At 40.9% G+C, this 23,204-nt stretch overlaps 1 protein-coding gene across 7 annotated transcripts in view; it reads left to right on the forward strand.

Moving 5' to 3' along the window:
- pxk (PX domain containing serine/threonine kinase) overlaps positions 1 to 22,551 on the forward strand; it is a 64,128-nt gene extending 41,577 nt beyond the window's left edge. Inside the window, exons 12-20 of one of the 7 annotated variants that reach the window (XM_039773112.1) lie at positions 479 to 557; positions 4,478 to 4,526; positions 5,533 to 5,610; positions 8,322 to 8,408; positions 11,321 to 11,390; positions 15,123 to 15,185; positions 16,844 to 16,869; positions 21,691 to 21,699; positions 22,121 to 22,202. In XM_039773112.1, the coding sequence (XP_039629046.1) occupies positions 479 to 557; positions 4,478 to 4,526; positions 5,533 to 5,610; positions 8,322 to 8,408; positions 11,321 to 11,390; positions 15,123 to 15,185; positions 16,844 to 16,860 (443 nt within the window). In that variant the 3' untranslated portion in view covers positions 16,861 to 16,869; positions 21,691 to 21,699; positions 22,121 to 22,202. Of the gene's footprint in view, positions 1 to 478; positions 558 to 4,477; positions 4,527 to 5,532; positions 5,611 to 8,321; positions 8,409 to 11,320; positions 11,391 to 15,122; positions 15,186 to 16,843; positions 16,875 to 21,690; positions 21,700 to 22,120 lie in introns of those variants that run through there. The other 6 variants (XM_039773116.1, XM_039773114.1, XM_039773115.1 and 3 more) reach the window with 6 other exon arrangements.
- The last annotated feature ends 653 nt before the right edge of the window (positions 22,552 to 23,204 follow it).

Below are 23,204 nucleotides of genomic sequence, written 5' to 3' on the forward strand. Positions count from 1 at the left end.
GATGATAGAAATCCTGGGTCCCAAGGCACGAGTGGCCAAACATATCCCCCTGCCAGTGACCTGTGACAGATTACTGCAACTGTTGTTTTATTTTGACATGACCTTTTTCGGAATTGTGTGTATTGTTATTTTTTTAATAATTAACCTGTGTTCCCACAGATCTCCTTCCTGACAGTTGAAGCGTGTTTTTTTTTTTTTTTTAATTTGAACAAATGTATAAAGTTGAACCTGGTTAGGTCTGATAATCCTGTTTTGTGTATCAAAGTCTGCCTTTTCAAAAGTATACTTTTGTTTCTTATCTCCTTTGATTGTAAATGATCTTCTTGTGATAATACGAAACATCTGTTATATCACTGAAATTCCGAGGAGATGAGGAAATTAATAAGTAAGAATCTCTGAAAATATCTGTGTCTATTTCTGTTTTTTAATATGTTTATATCCACCTAATCCTGACGTGCAATGTGCTTAATGCTTTCAGTTTCAGTGTTGCAGTCCATCCTTTCTACTGAGGCTTGCAAAACTGGAATGCCAACTGTGTCCCAGCTCCTACAGACCCCGTGAGTAGACTCACTTTTCTTACCTTCAGTACTTGGCGTATTTCAGGGTAAATCTACAACTGCAAACGCATCAAGCAGCAGAGCACAGCCGAGTCACAGAGTACAAAATACTGTAAGTCACCAGGCCCTCTGTTTCCAACCTGGGAGCATCTTACTGTCTGTCACCATATGCTGACTATGGCTGTGGCGTGATGCTGTTTACAAGCTGTCTTGTGTCGAATGCTCCTCGGCTACACTGAAGCCAGGGATGAGGCAAACGTGGGAATGAAAATAAAGCAGTGATTTACTTTACGTTTTTTTGTCAAATATTTTGCTTACATGCTGCTTTGTTACTCCAGTTGCTGTTAACACTACAGAAAAAGAAATCTAAGCAGGTGAAAAGTTACATATCCAGCCATTAAATCTTATTGTCCTTATTATAAGATGTGTTGACTTAGAACATTGGTACATTTTTTGTTAAACAACATGAAAACAACAGTTTAATTTATCAAAGAAATCTGTCAATGGGGTAAGCAAAAGTTACTTGACAGGATTTCTTTATATTAGCTAAAGAATTGTAAATACAAATCTCTTGATAAGTCAACAACTCTTACACAAAGGAAAACCAAATTTTCTGGCTTGATATAAAAACTTTTTACTTGGTTAGACTTTGTTTTTTTGCAGTATTTGAAACTCCCACACGAACAGTTTGGGGAAAATAAACAAAACAGTTCGGCTCTTCTGTCTTTATACAGAAAATACCATCGTTGAGAAATCTGAACTTGGTGGTGTAATCTTTATACTAGGCGTAGTGACCCATTTTGGGTCACATGATAACTGAACTTGGGTTGTGAATCACAATGGTAGTAAATGGAAAAGCATCACGAATGATCTGCAGAACGCCTTGCGATGGGTTGCCACAGACAAGGTGAAATTGGTGAGGACAACAATCTGTGGGGATACCGTAATGGAATGACGACCGCCATCGATTCTCCAAGGAGGATAGATGGCCTTCATGATGATCTGTGCTGATTGTGGGTTGTGAAGATACAAAAAAAATAGGCAAAGCTGGGTTGAGAGAAAAAAAAACCCACTGCTTTATAGAAACACAGGAGGCTGATGAGCAGAGAGCACATAAGAGGACTGTTCAGCAGGGGCAATGAGAAGGAAACCTTTTACAATTGTTTTGTGTGATTTTTTTTTTTTCTCTTTTGCAGTATTTTGAGAAGATGGTTAGGCATTCCTGCTTGGCTTGCAGGGCTTCAAGGCCAAGGGCTTTGTTTGTCTATTTGTATGTGCTAGTGAAACCTAAACAAAGTGAAGGCAACCTGATAGTTCAGAACAGGTCTGTGCAGGCGTCTGGTGGGCAATCTGCGCTCTCACCGCCCTCCTTCACTTATATACTGTACTGTATGTGCTTAGATTGCATGTGAACGCATAAACAAAACAAAGGTTTTGTTCTTGTCAGCAATGCTTTTTTTCATGTGAATGCCTGCTGATGCCGTTTTTTTGCATTCATTGTTTATAATACAACAACACAGATAAAAAATATCATTATTCAATGACAATAAACTATGCGCCCAGAGTGTGTACTTTCCTTCCAGAACAGTCCACAGCTCTCCGTCACCATTGCAGCTCCAAGTGTGGAGAGCAGACACAAATGAGAGGACACCCTGGAATGAAAGCAGACGGGCAGAAGGCCGGTCAAAAGCTTTTCAGCAATCCATCACCAAAAAAATAGCACAAGTGTAGTAAAGTTTAGCAGTGTTCTGCAACATGTACCTAAAAAGAGCAGAAGGAGGAATCTGCAGTTTGAGAACCTGGCAAGTGCCCTAAGGAAACCTTGTGAGTCCGTACTCCATGATGACATATAGAATGCTGTGAAGGACTGTGGTGGGCACCCAGTAGTCTCAAGCAACATGTCTGATTTGATGTTGTCAGCTTTCACAGGTTTGTCTGTAGCCAAGTGACTGTTTGTAAAGTTGTGTTCAGTTTGGTGGAGCTCTCCTCTTCTTATTTTGGAGAGCACATTTTCAAAGCAAGTCGTTTTAAAGACGTAGGAGTCCTGCTCATCAGCTGATGGTTTTTTTTTTCTTTCTTAGATTTCTCTTCTGTTACATAGCTGGCTGTGGTGAAACTTAAATCCACTTCTAACCTGAACCCTATGTTCCGTTAAAGGATTATGGAACTCCTGGAGTTTAGGAGTTTTGTAACATAAATTGTTTGGCAGCAGTACTGAAGCTGTTGCTCAGTTCTTACTAATTCAGTAAGCCTTCGGTTACATAAGCTGTTTACAGCCTGAATGATCCATGTGACTGGAAGGAATCCTCCTGTTGCTTGATGAGTTAAGATACTTGTTTTGTGTTCATTGGGTATGCTGCAGTAGCAAACCATTTTTCAACATTGTTGTAGCATACCAGCAGACTCACAGTTTTTATTTATGGGTGATTAAACTGGTATAATTAACTTCTTGCCTTGTGACCAAGAATCTGCGCATCTGGGCCTGCTTTAAAATAGCATTTTGTTCAACAATACATCTTATTTTTTGCATAGTGCCCATCACTGAATGCCAGCGCAGAGCGCCGTGAACAATTCTCAGTTAAATTACAAGTTGGATTATACTAGTTACTAAATACATAATGTGTACACATATAAATGCAGAGAACAAGATTGAAACTGATTAAGCATAAATGGAAACTAACAGTATTTGTTTAGTCATTAATTGATAAACTATGGGCAATTTACAAAGGAGGAGATTAAAATTACAAAAGACAAAGTCAAGAACAAAGCCTGCATCCTGGATACCTTGTTCACCTGGCCACCTACCCGCTCCTGCATTTTCTATAGTGGAGCCTGTGCAGGCCGTCCAATCTGATGAGAGAATCTCTCAACCCTATGATGCCAGTGCTCTTATATCAATATGCTGCAGAGCAGTGTCGCCAAGTGCCACATCCAAATACCAAGAAGAGAAACTGAATAGAGGAGGGTTAGTAATGGTTTAAAACAGGGGTGGGCAAAGTCAGTGCTGGAGGGCTGTAGTGGCTGCAGGTTTAATTAACTCTGCTATGTCAGCTGATTCTCATATCCCAGATTTTTTTTTTTTTCCTTTCTAAGGATATCATCCAAGTGATTTGAAGTCTAAAAGAGATAAGTAATTCTCAGTCCTTCACTTTTTTCTCTTCACTTTTCTTCCAAGTATTTAATTAAACTAAATAGTGCACGATAAATTCACACAGGTGTAAATGGAAACGAGCTAAATGGAGAACTTTTGTCAATTGACACTTAAGGCTAATACGGAGAAATTTAAAACCGAGAATACAGCTGTTTAAAATTTAAAAAAAAAAAACAATAAGGGTTCAAAATCTTAATAAGCGAGACAACTAAAATGAAGCAGAGTTGTTACTTGGGCAGTAAGTGCTTCTTATTAAGCAATTGGGTTGGAACAAAAACCTGCAGCCACTGTGGCCCTCCAGGAATAACTATGCCCACCCCTGGTTTAAAAGAGTTGATACTTCCACTTCACACTATACCAGTTTCTATATTATTGTTGCATTTTGTAATGGCCCTGTATCAGTCAGGCTCACAAAAGGCATTTCCATTGCACTGTTTGGCATAATGACATTCAGTTACGTTTGCGTCCCAGAGAGGACACAGCAAACTTGCTTACGCTGGCACTCCTCACTGCACAGCGTATGGTTCTTAGGCCTCGGGCCTACCTACATTTATTTACTCCGGAGTGTTCTCATTCCTCGAAGTAAACTTTTCAATGGCTAGTTGAGGTGATACCTCACCATTTTAGGATCGTTTGACCTATTCACAACTGTACTTATCACTGAGCGTCTTGTGTCTTACTTATTTTTTTCTCATGTGGCAGATTTTTGTCTTTAAATTGGGGGTCTACTCTTTGCTGAACCTTAACTTTAGAACTTTTTTTTTTGTAGACTTGTAAGTGATATTTTCTTGAACACTACAGAAAAACCACAATTTAAGGTCAGTATTATTTCTTGTCTTTTAAGGCCTTTGGAATTCGATTCTGCCGCGCTTGCCCTGTGAATCACAGCCAGTTATGGGGGAGAGAGAAAAAAAGTATGGCTTTTTCTCTTTATAGACAGACAGACAGATAGAAAATACTCTGAGTGACCAATAGATGGGTAGATAGGAAAGCCAATATATGACAGATAGATAGGAAAGGTATTAGGTGATTGACAGTGTGATTGGTGGCACGCAAGGGCAGCAGCTGTGGCTCAGATGGGGCAAGGGTTCCTTCCTTGGATGGGAAGCCAACCCTTTCGAAATACAAGTACAAATCAAGAATCATCCTGCCTCGGCCAGAAAATGTTTTTTGGATGACCATACAGGTATAGTCACCCAGGGATGCTGCCACCTAACATGTAGTCCTGACAGGTTGTCTCCCCCTGTCCTTCCACAACACTGGCCTCCCAGCCGGGTATTGTTCCTCAGTCTAAAGCTGTTGGGACACTAGTGTACCCACTTCTGCATTGGCATCTTCTGCCTGTCTCCTGGCCAAGCCAGGGTCTTGTGTTAAAACCCAAGATTGAAAGTTAATGCCGCCATGGTGGCTGAATATTACTTCTGCGGTACCACTATAGAGTGACAAATGGAGCAAAAGGTTGCTTAAAAGTGTACCATGGTGGCACTTTGTAGTAGGGTCCTTTTTTAATTGGTGCTAGGAGAATTGACTTGAATACTTTGATACTATTAACTTATTGGTTTTATAAAGCACCTTCAGATACTCATGAAAGGTAATGAGGTGTTATAAAATAAAGATTGGCTCTTCGATTTTTCGAATGTGGATGTCTTCATTTTCTCAATGCACTCTTCTGTTTATGTTTATATATATATATATATATATATATATATATATATATATATATATATATATATATATATATATATATATATATATATATATATATATATATATATTTCTTAAAAACCCCCAATTAGTCTTACTCAAAGCTACGCTGTGTTTCAGATTCCAACTAAATTAAAAGAGGCGTTAAAAACATCTAAAGAATGTCTGGAGAAAAGGCTACAAGAAGAACAAAAAATGGTGAGTTGAATGTCTTGTGAATTTCCTGTGTGATAAAGCTAAAACAACATTTTTGTCTAGGCGTAAAATTTAAACTAGCTTATATGTATAGGTTATTTGGCCATCAAATGGTGGCTTAATAGCATTATCTGGGTTTACCCATTGTATGTCATATAATTATATTATTTTGCACCTGCATTTTTTTGTCAGTCCTATATACAAATATTCACAATCTTCTTTTTTATTGAGACCATTAACCAGATAAACCACCCTTTGGTATATAGAAGGGCCTGCAGTCCACATTTCTCAGAACAGAACAAGAGGTGGATTTAGTTAATTTTATCCAAAGTTTCAGTTTATTGTCAATGTGCGCACAGTACAATGGGATTCTTCAAAAGTGCTGCTGAATCAGTGGGTGGGAGTGCCGTTGGTCCCGTGCCATTTACCAGAAAGCAGTAGGTGACTGTGTAGGATGGCTGGGGTCTTCAGGCATATTGTTAGCCTTTCTAAGATCGTGTCGTGAGCAGGTGGGAGCTGTGTGTCACTCATATTCTGAGCTGAAATTCTAGCAGATCAAAAAAGTTTCTTCATTACATTTTTAGTATTTCCAGCTTTAGGCAATATGAAATACTGAGGCATGCATACTTTGTGCTAAAATCGTGTCATTTCTTTGCTGCAGCTTGTTAATGCTGAGTTTATTAGTCCACATCCTGTTTGTGTGGGCTGCTTGATAATCTATTTATCTCTTTTATGGCCATGAGTTAAACTAGACCAAGAAAGCTGATAAAATATTGATAAAAAAAAGTAGACAAAGAAGGGCAAAAATATGCTGCTTTATCTTTGCTGTGAAACATGCAGTGAGTGCCATAGGAAAGCAATACTTCAACAAAAAAGATGACATTTCTGTGCCCAGTCTGAGTGCCAAAGAAATAACACAACTGAGTCACATTAGCCAAGGGTATGAGTCTAGCTAGAGAGGCCCTGTGCCACTTGGTGAACTCCTGAAAGTGCTGCATTTGATCATCATGCTTCTAAACCCTTAAAAAGAAGACTAGGAGATACCTCCACCTTATTTTAGTCAAAGCATAGTAATTAATGACCTTCAACGAGTACTAACCAAACAAATGTGAGACCAACAGGGTGAACTCACCCAGTGATCTATGTGTGGATTCTGGCCCCTAATCATCCCTTGTCTCTAATTGTCTGTCTCTTTCCACCACCACTTCACCACCTAATAGCTCATGTGTGGCACAAAATGGCTACCATTGCATTATCAAGGAGGATGCTACACATTAGTGGTGGTTGAAATGGCTCACCATGTAAAAGTACTTTGAGACATGAGAAAAGTGCTTTATAAATACAAACAGTTGTTATTATTATCTCGGCAATCACCTGGTGCAAGGCAGGAATAATCTCTGGACCATCGCAGAATGAAAAATTGCCATTGTCTCACAGAAAGGAATATTTCACTTTCAGCTTTTTCTTATTGGCCATATTTTAGAAAACATTTATATTTCACCAGAATAATTTACAAAATAGTGTAGAACCACAATCTTCAGAATATCATTTAGCAATTAGCGTCTCACCTCTAGGAAGTTGAAATGTAAACTGCAACATTCAGCTGAAATGAATTGCGCAAGAACAAACTTGTTAGATCCAGATAAATTTTCTGTTCCATCCAACCAACCAACGCTGAGGTAATTTTAATAGATTTTGTTAGAGAAAATTTTTATGGTGAGTTTTGGTCAAAAAGAAAATGGATTTACAGTAATTAGTATCCACCTTAATAAAAGAATAAGTGTCGGTGTGCCTCTCTGTGTGTCCATCTGTTTGCTATTTCATTCCAACAGATGGTACATCCAAATATTAACACTGCTTTTACGAACCCCATACCAAGTGTCGCACAACAGAGACATATGCATTGCATTTGTCTTTTTGTCTTTCCAATAGATGGTGCATCATACACATTAACACTGCTTTTACAAATTCCATACCAAATGGCATATAGCAGAGACCTATGCATTGCATAGTGCACTGCAAACATTAATACTGAGGTCTACATTGATTGCTTAGATTTCAACCTGTCTTAGACAGTTAGCACAGCAAGTCCACCTTATATATGGATAAGTGTCTTTCTGTATGTTATTCTGGTTGCTATGTCTCTGTCTTTCCAAAAGATGACACATCACAAGTTTGTTTAGTAATAAAATGCATTGCATTTGGTATTCCAACAGGTGGTGAATTACAAACATGAATACTGCTTTTACGAATCCCATACCAAATGGTATATAACAGAAACATATGCATTGCATGATGCACTGTAAATATTAAAGCCAAGGTCTACATTGATTACTTAGGTTTCAACCTGTCTTAGATGCTAGAACAGCTAGTGTTAAACAAAGACCCTATTTTACATTGGAGTCAGGAACAAATTGACCTATTTTCACTGTGGCGGTCAACATGTTAACAACAAAGAGTCAAGGGTCCCTGGCAACTGCTAAGTCTTAAAGAAAATTGGATGCTTCGGTCCAGGCTGCACCTCACTGTGTATGTCCGAGATGCCCATGTAGAGGTCTTAGCACCACCTTGTATTGGTATTGTCACTGCCAGTGTGGGGGCCTGCTTCTAATCTGCATCACCCTTTCCTAAAATGGCAACCCGTTGTCTACCAAAGCCATCCATCACAAGACGTTCAGATCATTGAAACTGCTCCCTTTTTGTTTTTTCTTTAGATTCACCAGCACAAGAGGTTAACAAGAGCTCAGTCCCATCATGGGTCAGAAGAGGAAAAAAAGAAAAGAAAGATTTTGGCAAGAAAGGTAACATTAAGTTCCTGCATAAATGTATGATGAAATCGCACAATCTGCATGGACCTAAGGACTCCTCATCAATATCTAAAATGGACCTTGAATTCTGTTTCTTGTTTAATGCCAGATTAGTTCACTGTGTTTCTTTTTCACATCTTTCAACACCAAAAACTGGGTAAAAAAATCATAATATTCCTTTCCAATTTAATTTCAACTTGAATTATTTGCATGCTCTCCATGTTTGCTGCGATGTGGATTGTCTTGATGTGCTTCAGTTCATGAGAACACTCATTAGGCTCTGTCCTTGTATGACACGTGTCAGTGCAGCGACTTAAGTCTGAAGAACTGTGGAGACTCTGTGGCTAACTCCTAGTATCAGTAATGGGCAATCGGAGAGCCAGTAAGTGCACAAAGTATGAGAAGCAAGGAGGCTTTCTGAGGTGTTTTGTTTTGCGTTAGCAGTGCTTGCAATGCTGAGCCTTGTTCAAGATGGTGGGTTGTGCTCTTTTAGATCCCATACACTGGGGCAGTTTTTGCTCACAAATGCAGTTCAAATGACCATCAGATGTGTTGGACCATGGGTCACAATGCAAAGCCATTGTCTTTAGATTTCTTAATTGTGATTTTAATAATACGTGTGTCACTGGCAGATTAGAATAAGAAGACATAAGGCTACAGGATGGTCTGCTAAAACAATGGAAATGGACCAACAAATGAAGCGAGCGTAAGCAGGCAGGGCTGTGAGGTAAATTAAAGCACACTGAGTACTGTGCAAAATGACACTGCATTGTTTGCTCGTTGGTAGTGTGAGACAGATAGATGGATAGATATAAAAAGGCAATATATAATAGACAGAACGTTTTTTGTCAGGGGGATTTTTTTTTTAGCACAAGCTCAATAAATAGATACAGTATTACTGTATTATGACAAACAGCAAACCCCCTTTCTGACTTGGTGTAAGATAACAAGAACAGTCACGGCAAGGCATGTTAAAGTCCTATTGCTATTGGTATGAACAACAACAACATTTATTTCTATAGCACATTTTCATACAAATAATGCAGCTGAAAGTGCTTTACATGATGGCGCCCTCCTGGGCTTTCAGCAGATCATGGAGTGAGAGACAACCACACTTTTATGTTCATGGCTTCAAAAAGAAATATCAGAGCCCATTTCAGCACTGGACATCTTCTCTAATTGTTCATACAAGACTAGAGTACCTTGAGAGAGTAGACGTAGTGCTGTATTCGTGTTTTTTGTCATTGTGTAGTGTATAAAGTACAGTAATCACAAGAATCTGCTGCTTACCTGATTTGTAACATTTAATGATAATATGGCAGCCCTTCTACCTGGGCATTGAATTCACGGTATTTCTGATCACAGCTGTTTTTATTCCTGCAAATGTGCATGTTAAGAAGTCATTAAAGGTGCTGTTATGCATTAGAAGTTATTGTTGTTGTGAGCAGTCAATCTCTTACATCAGTCGTTTCTAAATTTCCCCAAGTTGAGAGAGAAAAGAATATTTTGGATCGTGTTTGCACAAATTTAACATGAGATGCTTACTTACGAAAATAATCTGCGCTGTGACTTTGATGAATCCGGCCACAGTTATTTGTTCGTTCTCTCTGCATACAAACAGACAGCTGCTGAAATAAGTTAAATCAGCAGTAACAATGGTTAAGTCCGTGCTCTAGGACTTCTTTTATTATACTGACTGAAATCTGTCAAGTAGAGTAGCCACTGAGGGGCCACATGAGCACAGAAGAATATAACTTGAACTTTATTGCCAGTCCACATAATTGCTAGGAATTTCTCTTTGGTGTTACATCCATACACCTAACAAGGTAAATACAGAGGTCAGCACGATATACTGTACATGACACCATCCCACCATTTTATGCGATGGATAGATCGATAAAAGATAGATAGATACTTTATTAATCCCAAGGGGAAATTCACATAAATGTAGTTAAAAGTAGTAAAAAGTGTCCAGGGAACGAGTCCACATAAAGTGGCAGGAGTGATCAGTGAAATAGAGAAAAAGATAGAAAGATAAAGTCATACACGGAGCTGCTGGATAGGCTGCCACTCGTGGTGGTGCTCGAGTCATGTTTTTTGTTTTTTATAGTAGTGTATAAGAACATATGGTATAAAACACAATATATTAAACAATCTTAAAATGCAGGACTGTACTCCTGTCCAATACTATACCAAGAAAGTGTTTATAAAACAAACTTAATTTACATTGGATGGAGGAGTTTAGAATCCGATACAGTGTTTAACCGCTGCGACTGCTGGAGGAGAGAAGCTCCTTATGTTTCTAGCTGATGTTGATTTAGTGACCAGTAACATTTCCTTGATGGTAATAACTGAAAGAGATGACTACCCATGTGAATTTTTTTTCTGGCGCATATCCTGATATGTGATGTACAGACAGTGGGTTCTCAACAGAGTCCATTTTCAGGCCCACAGTGCCTTATGTTGTCTGAATGATGCACTGCAGTTTAACATTTGGAGTGAGCAGATGTGTTGCCTTTCCAGACAGTTATGAGGACAATGGCGATGCTTTCAATAAGAGCTTTATAAAAAATACCAGCACTGATTGGGACAGATTACACTTTTTTAAGCTGACCTCCACAATCCTGTGCCTCATCTGGAAAAGGTTATTTCATTGTTTCAGTACTGAAACCTTTCAGCAACATATCTGATAGAGTTAGCTCTTTTGATCCTCTTTGTAACATGTCTGTGTTACTGAACATCCTGAGCTGTTTTGTTTTTTGAGATGAAATCGCTTGATGTGTTTTTCCATACTTTGCTTCATTTATTCAGAATAGCATTGTGTTCTAACTTATTGTGTTCCTTCTGATGGACCAGTATTCTTACAGTTCCTACTGTTTTTGATGGTCTTTTTTCATATCTTGCAGAAGTCTAGACAAATGGCCTACGAAAATGAAGATGACTTGTCTGCAAAGTATACAAACTCAAATAACTCCGGTAAGTCCTGCGGCAGAAGTATTTTTACAGGCCGAGAACTGACTTCATTAGTAAATAAGCATTCTGAACTTTGGCAGAAACGTTAGCTTCACGATAATCTTGACTGACATTGATCTGATTTATTTGAATTTTAAAGGGAGGGGGGCAATTAGAAGGTTCACAGAATCTCACATTTCTAAACCAATCCAATGCCTTATGAAGGTGGCGCTTAAAGTAGGGGTGAAGACTTTGAACATTTGGTTCAGAAATGTGACACTCAGTGAACAATTTAATTGTTTGCCCAACGCCCCCCCAACCAAACCACACACTTTTAAGCAAAATTCACTTCTGGTTGTCTCCAGACGTACAGTGCATCCGGAAAGTATTCACGGCGCATCACTTTTTCCACATTTTGTTATGTTACAGCCTTATTCCAAAATGGATTAAATTCATTTTTTTCCTTAGAATTCTGCACACAACACCCCATAATGACAGCGTGAAAAAGTTAACTTGAGGTTTTTGCAAATGTATTAAAAATAAAAAAACTGAGAAATCACATGTACATAAGTATTCACAGCCTTTGCCATGAAGCTCAAAATTGAGCTCAGGTGCATCCTGTTTCCCCTGATCATCCTTGAGATGTTTCTGCAGCTTCATTGGAGTCCACCTGTGGTAAATTCAGTTGATTGGACATGATTTGGAAAGGTACACACCTGTCTATAGAAGGTCCCACAGTTGACAGTTCATGTCAGAGCACAAACCAAGCATGAAGTCAAAGGAATTGTCTGTAGACCTCCGAGACAGGATTGTCTCGAGGCACAATTCTGGGGAAGGTTACAGAAACATTTCTGCTGCTTAGAAGGTCCAAATGAGCACGGTGGCCTCCATCATCTGTAAGTGGAAGAAGTTCGAAACCACCAGGACTCTTCCTAGAGCTGGCGGGCCATCTGAACTGAGCGATCGGGGGAGAAGGGCCTTAGTCAGGGAGGTGACCAAGAACCCAATGATCACTCTGTCAGAGGTCCTCTGTGGAGAGAGGAGAACCTTCCAGAAGGACAACCATCTCTACAGCAATCCACCAATCAGGCCTGTATGGTAGAGTGGCCAGACGGAAGCCACTCCTTAGTACAAGGCACATGGCAGGCCACCTGGAGTTTGCCAAAAGGCACCTGAAAGACTCTCAGACCATGAGAAACAAAATTCTCTGGTCTGATGAGACAAAGATTGAACTCTTTGGTGTGACTGCCAGGCGTCACATTTGGAGGAAACCAGGCACCGCTCATCACCAGGCCAATACCATCCCTACAGTGAAGCATGGTGGTGGCAATGTACAGAGACATCCTGGATGAAAACCTGCTCCAGAGCACTCTTGACCTCAGACTGGGGCGACGGTTCATCTTTCAGCAGGACAACGACCCTAAGCACACAGCCAAGATATCAAAGGAGTGGCTTCAGGACAACTCTGTGAATATCCTTGAGTGGCCCAGCCAGAGCCCAGACTTGAATTCGATTGAACATCTCTGGAGAGATCTTAAAATGGCTGTGCACCGACACTTCCAATCCAACCTGATGGAGCTTGAGAGGTGCTGCAAAGAGGAAAGGGCGAAACTGGCCAAGGATAGGTGTGCCAAGCTTATGGCATCATATTCAAAAAGACTTGAGGCTGTAATTGCTGCCAAAGGTGCATCGACAAAGTATTGAGCAAAGGCTGTGAATACTTATGTGCATGTGATTTCTCAATTTTTTTATTTTTAATAAATTTGCAAAAACCTCAAGTAAACTTTTTTCACTTTGTCATTATGGGGTGTTGTGTGTAGAATTCTGAGGAAAAAAAATGAATTCATTTTGGAATAAGGTTGTAACATAACAAAATGTGGAAAAAGTGATTCACTGTGAATACTGTATTGTATGCCTTGCTTTAGGGAGGCTAATGGACAACTGAATCACACGCTTGCATTATTTTACACCAGCAGCATGCTTTGTTTTTTTTCTGCCTGCCTCATAGAGAGCTGAGAATTTATCCCCTTTCCTGCAGAACAGGGTAAAGCCAATATATGCAGCCTCGATGCTGATAACGCCTGCCCTTCATTACTGTGATCGCCAGGATTATAAGCATATTTTCAGATATTGTATGATGGACAGTTTGCTGGACTTGTTTTTGGCTCATTTTGTATCTCATTATTGTTTGGCTGCTAATTAAGGAAAAAGAAACAATTGAGGAGTCGGAGTCTTCAAAAGCAAGTCAGAGAATGAATTCAAAAGAAGTTAATTAGCTGCAAAAACGGGTCACTAATTAAGAGAAGGGTTAGAATGAAAACCTGCAGCTACTGCGGCCCTCCAGGACTGGAGTTGAGCACCCCTACTGTACAAGATGGCAACACCTCAACTCGTATTTTCCTTGCAAAACCCTTTTCTGAAAATGCTGGAAATATGCTTGAAAAACACCACAAAAAAACCTTTTTAAAACTAGTTGCAAAAAGTCATCAAAAAGCTTGAAAAAAAACTCAAAAACAATAGAAATTTACAGTGCTCAGGTGTGAATGGGCCCTTACAATGTTTGGGTGAGGTCTTCAGAAATTGCATGTAAATCTGTAGAGAACATGGCACCGACAGCAGGGGACGTCTTTCATCTGGCCCACAGGGAAGGCCTTATTAAGTGAATGAGCTTTATGCTGTTGTAGACCCTTACAGAGTCTTTGTTTAAATTTAACAAATCGCTTACTGATATCACATAATTTTCCATTAGGGCAATGCCTTTTTGCTCTTATTATCTATTTACTGACCATTTCTGCTTGCCAATTAGTATGTTATTTGTTTTCTCCATATTATCCTTTGACTTTACACCAGTTAGTCCATATACAGTACCTATCTGGCTGACACCATTAATCCCAGTTAACATTTAGAATATATTTTCTACTGACCACCTGCCTTTTATTACAATGATCAGAACTTCTCCAATTGACGGCCTATCGCCTCATATTAAGGTCAGATGTAGTCATATGTAAACTGCAGCCATACCACCTTCACTCCAGAACAGGTCATCCACCTGAACCTAAGCAAGTTTGGACCCGGTCAGCACTTGAATAGGAGACCATCTAGGAAAAAGGTTGGGTTGCTGCTGGGAGAAGTGTTGCGTACGCCAGCAAGGGGCTTCTTACTCTTGTCTGAATGTGGATCCCAGTAAAAGGGACATTGTGCTGTAAACTTGCTGCCGTCCTTCAGATGAGACAATAAACCGAGGTCCTGACTCTTTGTGGTCGTAAAATATCCCTTGGCATCCTTCATAAAAAGCAGAGTGTATCCTGATGATGCCCTAGCTAAATTGCCCACCACGGCCTAGTCATTCTTGCCCCCCCCCCATTATCTCCTGTATTCAGTTGCCTAACTGTCTCTCACCCCTTCACCACCTAATAGCTCATGTGTGGTGAGCATACTGGTGCAAAAATGGCTGCCATCACATCATCGGGATGGGTGCTGCACATTGGTGATATCTGAAGTGGCTCCCCTCTCAATATGCAAAGCACTTTGAGTAATGAGAAAAGTGCTATATAAATGTAAAGAACTATTATTATTAAACTGCCTGCATTAAAACAAATAGAAACTGGGATGTCTGCTTATTTTTAAAAAGGTCGCCTTTAAGTCTTTATTTTTGCATTAGACTACAGTGTATTCCTAACATGTAATTATGTATTTGTTTTAAAGTGTCTAAAGTTTTTTTTATATCACTGACCACGCGTATATTTTCCCTCAAAGCAGGGTCAGGCACGAGTTCCCCTTTGACGTCTCCTTCATCCCCGATTCCACCTCCTGGTACAGGTGAGTCACTTCTGTGTATTAATTGTCGGTTTGCAGTACAGTATCGAAGCAAACGGCCTTTTCAAAACCCAGATTTGACTGTGTGTTTGTAGATTTATATTCCTGTTGTTGATGTGAAATAACAAAAAAAATGTGAATGGAAATTGCCAACAGTGTATGAAAGGCCGTGGCTTCCCAGACATCCCGGTTTTATTTGAGACTTTGTAATGAAAGCTCGTGTGTCGTAAGCAGTGGATCCTCTCATTCCTAGTCCTACTATTGACCTTCCCCATTTCATTTTTATACTGTTGAACATTTCAAAGCAAATCAAATTTTATTTGTCAGATACAAATTATACCTTTTATGCAGTGAAATGCTTAGTTGCTCCGTTCCTATGACATTGACGTGAATATTAAGGGACAAAAAGAATAATGCATGACTTTATAAATTCAAAAATCAAAAAGGCTCCTCCTCAGGCCCATTGCACAGGACTTCAGGCAGGGGTGTCGTTTAACTGACTGCAACACAGAGAAGAGGCCATCGTTGGGGTGGCTGGTATCTTTGATCATTTTCTTTGCCCTGGTGTAGAGGTCCTTGAAGTTAACGACTGCACACCCAGTGATGTGTTCAGCTGACCGCACCACTCTGTGTAGAGCCTTGTGGTGCTGCTGCGTGGTGTTCCCAAGCCAGGCACCTGTCAAAATACTTTCAGTGGTGGACATGTACAAGTTCTTTACTATCTAGGAGGGCCTCCCGAAATCTCCGAGGCGTCTTGAGGTGGTACAGATGTTGCCGTGACTTCTTCACCAATCTGTGGATCAGGTTAGGTTCTCTTTAATGTGGACACCAATATATCTAAAACCGTCTGCTCTCTCCATCCAGAGTGCTGTTAGTGGGTGGTAGTGTCTCTGCTGTTTCCTCCCAAAGTCCACAATTGGCTCCTTTGTCTTGATGTAATTCAGGAGTAGACTGTTGTCCTGACATTAGTGGGACAGACCCTCCATTTCATTCAGGTAGGTCAACTCAGTGTTATTAGAGATCAGGCCTACCACAGCTGTGTCATCAGCAAACTTAGCAGCGATGTTAGAGTCGTGTAAAGCTGTGGAGTCAAACGTGTAGAGGCAGTACAACAGAGGACTCAGCACACAGTCCTGTGGAGCCCCTGTGTCGTGAGAGAGAGGCCGATGATGATTTGTGCCCACCCACCTGGGGTTTGCATGTCCGTGAAGTGTTGAGCTTGCTGATGAGCTTAGAGGGTATCAATGTGTTAAATGCGGAACTGAAGTCTATGAAAAACACTGGCACACAATTCGCCCAACTTGTCCAGGTGGGCCCATACAGTATGAAGGATCATTTTATTTCTTTTCCAATGTTTTTTCTAATATTAAAACTTCATACTTTTTGAAGAATACTGTAAATAACTGTTTTCTTTTTTATTGTCTCTCCAATTACCACTTCAGTTATTTATAGTCAAATATTGGTAAAGTAAATTTTATTCTTAAATTTAGGGAAGATTTGTGAAATACGTTGCGTGTGTGACCTATAGGTGTGACATTTTATCAATATTTGACTGCCCCCAAGGGACTTTTCATAAGTGATTAACAATGTTCCATAACTTGTAGAACTGAATAAACTGATTGACTGCCTCTCTTTTTCTTCCTATGCTGTCTCCTCTGTAGAGCATGCACCATTTTGAACATTTTGGGTAATGTAAATAAAAGCTGTATTCTTTGCATTTAAAAAATAAGAGAATTTAAATGTACACTTGATTTTGACCATGCCAGTTGCTATGTCGTCTTTGTGACATGATGATTTGATGATTACCTTAGCCTGGGCTTGTTATAAAATACATTAATTACGACATTGGGATTATAATTGAGCACGGCTTCTCTAGAATTCTCTCACAAGACATAGGACACGTTTTACCAAAGGGCTGTATCTGTGTCATTCCAAAAGGTGGCACATCACAGATTATAAAATGCATTGTATTTGTCATTCCAACAGATGGTGCATCACAAACATTAACACTGCTTTTACGAATGACATATAACAGAGACTTATGTATTGCATGGTGCAAACGTTAAACGCGAAGTTCTGCATTGATCATTCAGATTTCAACCTGTCTTAGGCGGGTAGCACAGCTAATTACATGTAAAGTGAAAATAGTGCCTAAAATCCTCCATAGCTAGGCCTGTCTCTGTTTTCTGTGCATGTTGGTGATGCTGGCCGGTTCAGCCTTGTGACTATTCTAATAATTCCCTTTGCACATATCATTAGCTGTTGCCAGTCTAGCTTTATTGTTAATGTCTTATTGCTTTGGTTTCTCAAATGTGTTTGCATGGCTAAAGTGCATAAATAGATACATACATACAGTAGATATTCAGGCCCAGTTCATGCGTTTCAGTGCCACTGTGACTGGAGCTTATCCTGGCAGCTCCTGGTGCAAGGCAGGAACCAGCGCTGGACAGGACACCAGGCCATTGTGGAGCCCACAGCCGCATACACCGACTGCCATACAATGCCAGCCTTGAGTTACTCTTTGACATGCACATCATTGCAGATGTGACAGCAAAACACTCCACACTAAAAACAACGGGGCACTTGCTGGATCAATGAGGCAGCAAAGCTATCCACTTTGCCAGTTAAACTATAATTAGAGTGTATTTTAGCCTTTTTTTTTTGCCAAATCTGAATCAAGTGGGCTAAGGGATCATCTAATAATCTGCCACACAGATATGTCTGGTTTGGGGTGCAGAGGGGAAAAAAACTGAACAAGAGCAAGTTTATCTATCTATTTATCTGTCTATCATATAGTGCCTTTCACCTATCTGTCCCTCTATCCGTCTCTCTATAAAACTGCCCCCTTCTTGTACTCTTGGCTTTCTTTGCTTGATCATTCGGAAACTTCAGAAGACGAGATCATCCTGACGCTTGTGCGCTGCCTTAATGAGGTGCCATTTCTTTTCATACGCTGCCCACTGCTCGCTCCCTGTGGTTGACATATCAGTTTTGCACAGTATATGCCAGGTACAGCAGCGTTTTATAGAAAGGTGGCATATTGCATTATTTTACATACATTTCATTGCTTTTTTCGGTTGTATTCATTGTCAACACCACTGCATGAGACATGAAAACAAATCATAAAAAAAGAAGTGAAGAGTACAAACTGTCAGTGGTGCATAGCACCTGGAGTAGGGAACTGCTGCCCACCCTTCTGCACTGACGCTAACAAGAAGGTAAGACGTGCTGCAGAATGGACAGATCAGATGAACAAGCTTGTGGCACAAGGTTCAGGTTGTATCATGTCTCTGGTGAACTGTCTACACATTGACAGCTACGTAGTAATAATTTAATAAAAGTAGTGAACGGCCAACCCATTAGTGAGGTTTTTTTTTAAACTAGGGGTCTCAACCCAATTTGTGTCACGGGATGTCTGAATTTGGGTCACACCAAGTCATGAATCACAACAGAGCTGAATGGGAAAGGGTCCAGAACGTGTTTTGCCATGGGTCACAATGAGCAACGACAATTGGTGACGATTCTGTGAAGGGTGTGGGATGATAATCGGCGACGATTCTCTAAGGGGGAAAAGGGCAGACGATCGGCAGCAATTCTCAGAAGAAGTGGGAAGATAATTGGTTTAGTGTTGCACTGAGGCAGAAATCGGCTTTTAGAAGGGCAAACGCTTCTCTCGGAGTTAATGACAAGAAACAGCATGGCAGGGACCTCCTCAGTGAAGCCCCACTATGCACACAGCACCTTCTCCTGCTCAGTATGTACAACTTGCCATGACTACAATGTTATTTTTTTTTTCTTCTAACAAATAATATGAACTTTAAATTAAGTTTAAATTCTGAATGTCTGTGTGCTTGAAGGCAGGAACTTAATAACGCACACATAACAAACATGAAAAAACAAGCAATGATAAGACTGCAACTAAGTTACCTCGTTTATTCTGTATCACGATATACTGACGTCCGTCAAAACAGAGTGAGTGAACGTTAAATATTAAAATAAAACAAAACCGGTTACCTGAAACTGTAAGCATGCTGGGTTAACAGACTTCTTAAAGAATTCCTCCACTGAAGTGTGGCCGTCTTTGTCCAGTTTTTTAATGTGGTGCTTGCAAAAATCGATCATTAGAAGTTTAAACAGAGATGTGAAATACACACCAGCCATTACTGAGCAGCTAACAGGAAGTCGACTTACCCGTCAATGCGTCGCTACTGAGTTTTGTGAAAAGGGCCAATTGAACTGAGATGAGGGCTTGTTGCCGGCCAGTTTCAAACAGTCCAGGTATGCCTCTTTAACCATCCTTTTATCCATTTAGATGTACATTTTGCTTCATTGTCCTGCTAGAGGACCCTTGATCTTCAATCCTGACCCCCCTTTCTGACGTTAGGTAGCACATTTCACTCCAGAATACTTTGGTAATCCTCCGACTTCATGATTCCTTTAATATTTGCAAGGCCTCCAGTTCCTGAGGCGGCAAAACAGCCCCACAACATAATGGAACCTCCTCCATATGTGACTGTCGGTGGGGTGTTCTGGTCCTTACAAGCTTCATATCTTCTTCGCCTATAAATGTATTTGTGGTCTGCATTGCCATGGAGCTAAATTTTGGTTCCACCTGTCCACAAAATGTTTCCCCAGAATGATTGTGGTTTCCTGTGTTGGGCTGGCGCCCTGCCTGGGGTTTGTTTCCTGCCTTGCGTCCTCTGTTGGCTGGGATTGGCTCCAGCAGACCCCCGTGACTCTGTAGTTACGATATAGCGGGTTGGGTGATGGATGGATGATTGTGGTTTCTCAAGGTGGGCCTTTTTATGACTGTCTTGAAACCACCACTCCAGAGTGTCAGCCTTGACCTCTTTGGATGTTGGACAAGCATGTTGTTCAACAGTTCACAATAACCTGCTAAGACTTTCTTAGATTATATTTCCATGACTTTCTTGAAGGTTCCAAGGGCAGAAAACATCTTACTAACATTGTGAACTGTAGACACAGGAATCCTGAGGTCTTTAGACCCTGCACTTCATAGGTTTGTATCCCTGAAGCAGATTGTCAACCATAGTTTGGTGCTCCGTAGGTGCCAAGAAAATTCTTAACAACATCCTTGAATGACTTCCATGCGATTTGCTCTGGCCCCACCTGCAGATCTTTTTACACGTCTGATTTTGTGGACCAACAAAAATATCTTGCTTGAATCTTAGCATAAACCTGTGGAAACGTCTGTCTCAAATATCAAAATCCTTCACCTTCCCTGTTCATCGATTTCGTGAAAGTTTTCATCAAGTTTCCCATTTTATATGAAGAGGTGGCAAAAACAGACATGGTTTATGGGTGTATCTGAGCTGCACTCCTAGTAGTTCTGCCTCAAGTTTTAGATCACCTCCGATGATCCTGGTTATAGTTATTTTACTGTACAAGTTTGCTTCTAATATGACTGGAAATCACAAAACAAAATCTCTATTATAAAAAAAAAATCTTGGGAGGGAGACTAGGGAGACAAGACGTGATCTTCTCGGAAGACAATTTGACGTCCCACGAGAGACACTTTAACGTCACGTGAGACAACATTTAAAACAAGTTCACGGACATCTAACCTAGCAATAGCTGGAATGCTTTGGGCAGACACACTTAATGTGCACCCAGCTCTTAAAACAATGACAAGCGACAAGCAGAACACACAGCTCACCAGCAGCAACAAGCCAGCAGATGATCTGATCGCTTCTCCTTAGCATAAGTTCAGCCCAACCCCATTTAAAATGCAAATGGCAGAAACACAAAGTGTCAAAAGGACCACTGATGTACAGGCTTTTAAATGATCGACGTGCAGTGCGACAAACAAAACAGGCAGCTCACCAGCAGCAGAAAGACAGCAGATGATCCGACGGCATCTCCTTAGCTTGCGTTCAGCTGCCCCCCCTTCACAACGCGTGCAGCGTTATACGTCCTGCGAGAAAGAGATGTAACCACGCCCGGGGCCAGAAATAAAGGACAAGTAAATTGTTTTTACTAAAGTTTTAAAGGAAAAGTGAAAAATAATGCATATGTAAAAATTCCCATGAAAATAACAATCTCTTTAAATTGTATATCCGGTAAACCAAACACGAGCAGGGGGTGGAGCCCCCTAGTTGATTATAATAAAATGTGATTGGAAAATGTAAAGGTGACTTTTGTGTTCAGAAGGCCACAGTTCAGACGATACACCTAAAAGTGTTCAAGAAGCAAAATGGTCGTCTTTTAACTTCTGTGATTGAAACTCTTGACCATCGTCTTGTTTTCTGTTTTGCGTTCCCTCTGTGAGCGTGGGGGGGGTCTTTGATCTGTCATGTTGAGTCTCGTCTGGTCCTCTTCTACATCACATTCATTTAATTCTCATTTCATGCCTCTACTTGTATGGCTGCACGTTGCCTACCATCGACTCGATGTACAAGTAGATGTCTTTGGCGCTCACTTTGTCGATTGTTCAGTGCTTATTCTTTTTTTCTTTTTTGCACACCCGCCCTTGACTCGCTACATACAGCGTTTGACGGTAAGTCAGGAATGCTTTCACAAAAGAAAAGCTAACCATGAAAAGTGTGAAAGGCTAAAGCCACAACTCTCTTCAGGCTTGCTTTGCTCTTCTTTTGTGGTTCGCCATCCGCTTCTTGGGTCCCCGAAACTATTTTTATTTATTTTATTTTTTTTTGTTGCTGCTGCATGTCACAGTCACTTGCTGAATATTCCGTCTCGGCTCGCCGGGCCTGTAAGTCACAGATCTTGAATGCTTCTCTGCATTACCATTCATGCACTGGCCAACAGCAGCCTAAAAGTGAAGAGCTTCTTCATTCAGCTTTAGCATTAACGTGAACACTTTGTCGGTAGAACGTCTGCAGCAGATGACGTGAGTGGAGTGATTGAGGATCACGGATGAGGATGATTATTGCTTCTCACTGCTTGTTTTAATTTTGCAGGGTTACCTTCGGCTTCTGCTCCACCAGCACCACCACCACCACCACCACCTCCACCACCGCCTCCTCCTCTTCCTCCTGAGGTCAGTGTGCCATCCCCAGCAGAGTCTTCACTTCCACCACGAGCCGATGCCGGCAGAGGAGCCTTACTTGCCTCCATTCAGAACTTCTCAAAGCAAAGCTTGAAGAGAGCAGAGACCAGCGACCACAGCACGCCTCGTGTGAGCTCTGCCTCCAACCAGTAAAGGCCACAGCTGTTGTGCATCTGCTTTGCTTCATTAAATAAAAGTCTGTCTAGAGGTGCAAAGAGTCATCCGTGTGCCTTCCATGTAATCGCACCGTGATGTCCTACTCCAAGGTGCAGTCCCAGCCCGGAAGATAGGTGGGCTTTTTTTATTCTTTGTGACCCAATATAAATGTGCTTCAGCTATGAATTGTGCCCTCTTTGTTTTTGGGGGGTGTTGAATGGGAAACACATTTTGGATAGAATTGTTCCCAACATCACAGTAACAGAAGGGCGCCGTGACAAGACAGTGGTCCATGCTTTTTATAGCTCTGACCCTGGATGGGCGGCCACACTCGCACTCCAGCTACTGGAATCAAGCAAGTCACTGGGCATGTACATCTTTGGGCTAAGGGGGCACAAATGTAGAGCTTATAGAAAACTCACATATACAACATAATACTGTTAGGGCTGTGAGTCTAAAAGAGGCAGCGATTTTAACTGTAGTGCCAGCTCTCCATTCTGGGAGCAAATAACAAGCAAGAAGGACACAAGGGTGGCACATGTCAATTACAAGGGAAAAAATGGATGTGTGCCCGACGGGTTCAGTGTGTGAACAGCGTTAAAATAAGCTTACTGTGTTTCCTGCCCCCCCACTTCATAACATAAGGCCATGTCACACTTGACGATATTTCTGTTGTAGCATTCATTTCCGTGATCTTGGCGCGTCGGAGGCACTGTGCTCACTCTAACTAGGCCGTGACTTGCTCCAACATAATCAGTTTAGCTTTCAGTTGTTGGGGTGGACGTCGACATGCAAGAGTTGAGGACCAATGAATGCTCAGCTGGAAATACAAGACAAGA

The sequence above is a fragment of the Polypterus senegalus genome, chromosome 12 (genome assembly GCF_016835505.1).
Source record: "Polypterus senegalus isolate Bchr_013 chromosome 12, ASM1683550v1, whole genome shotgun sequence".
NCBI lineage: Eukaryota > Metazoa > Chordata > Cladistia > Polypteriformes > Polypteridae > Polypterus > Polypterus senegalus.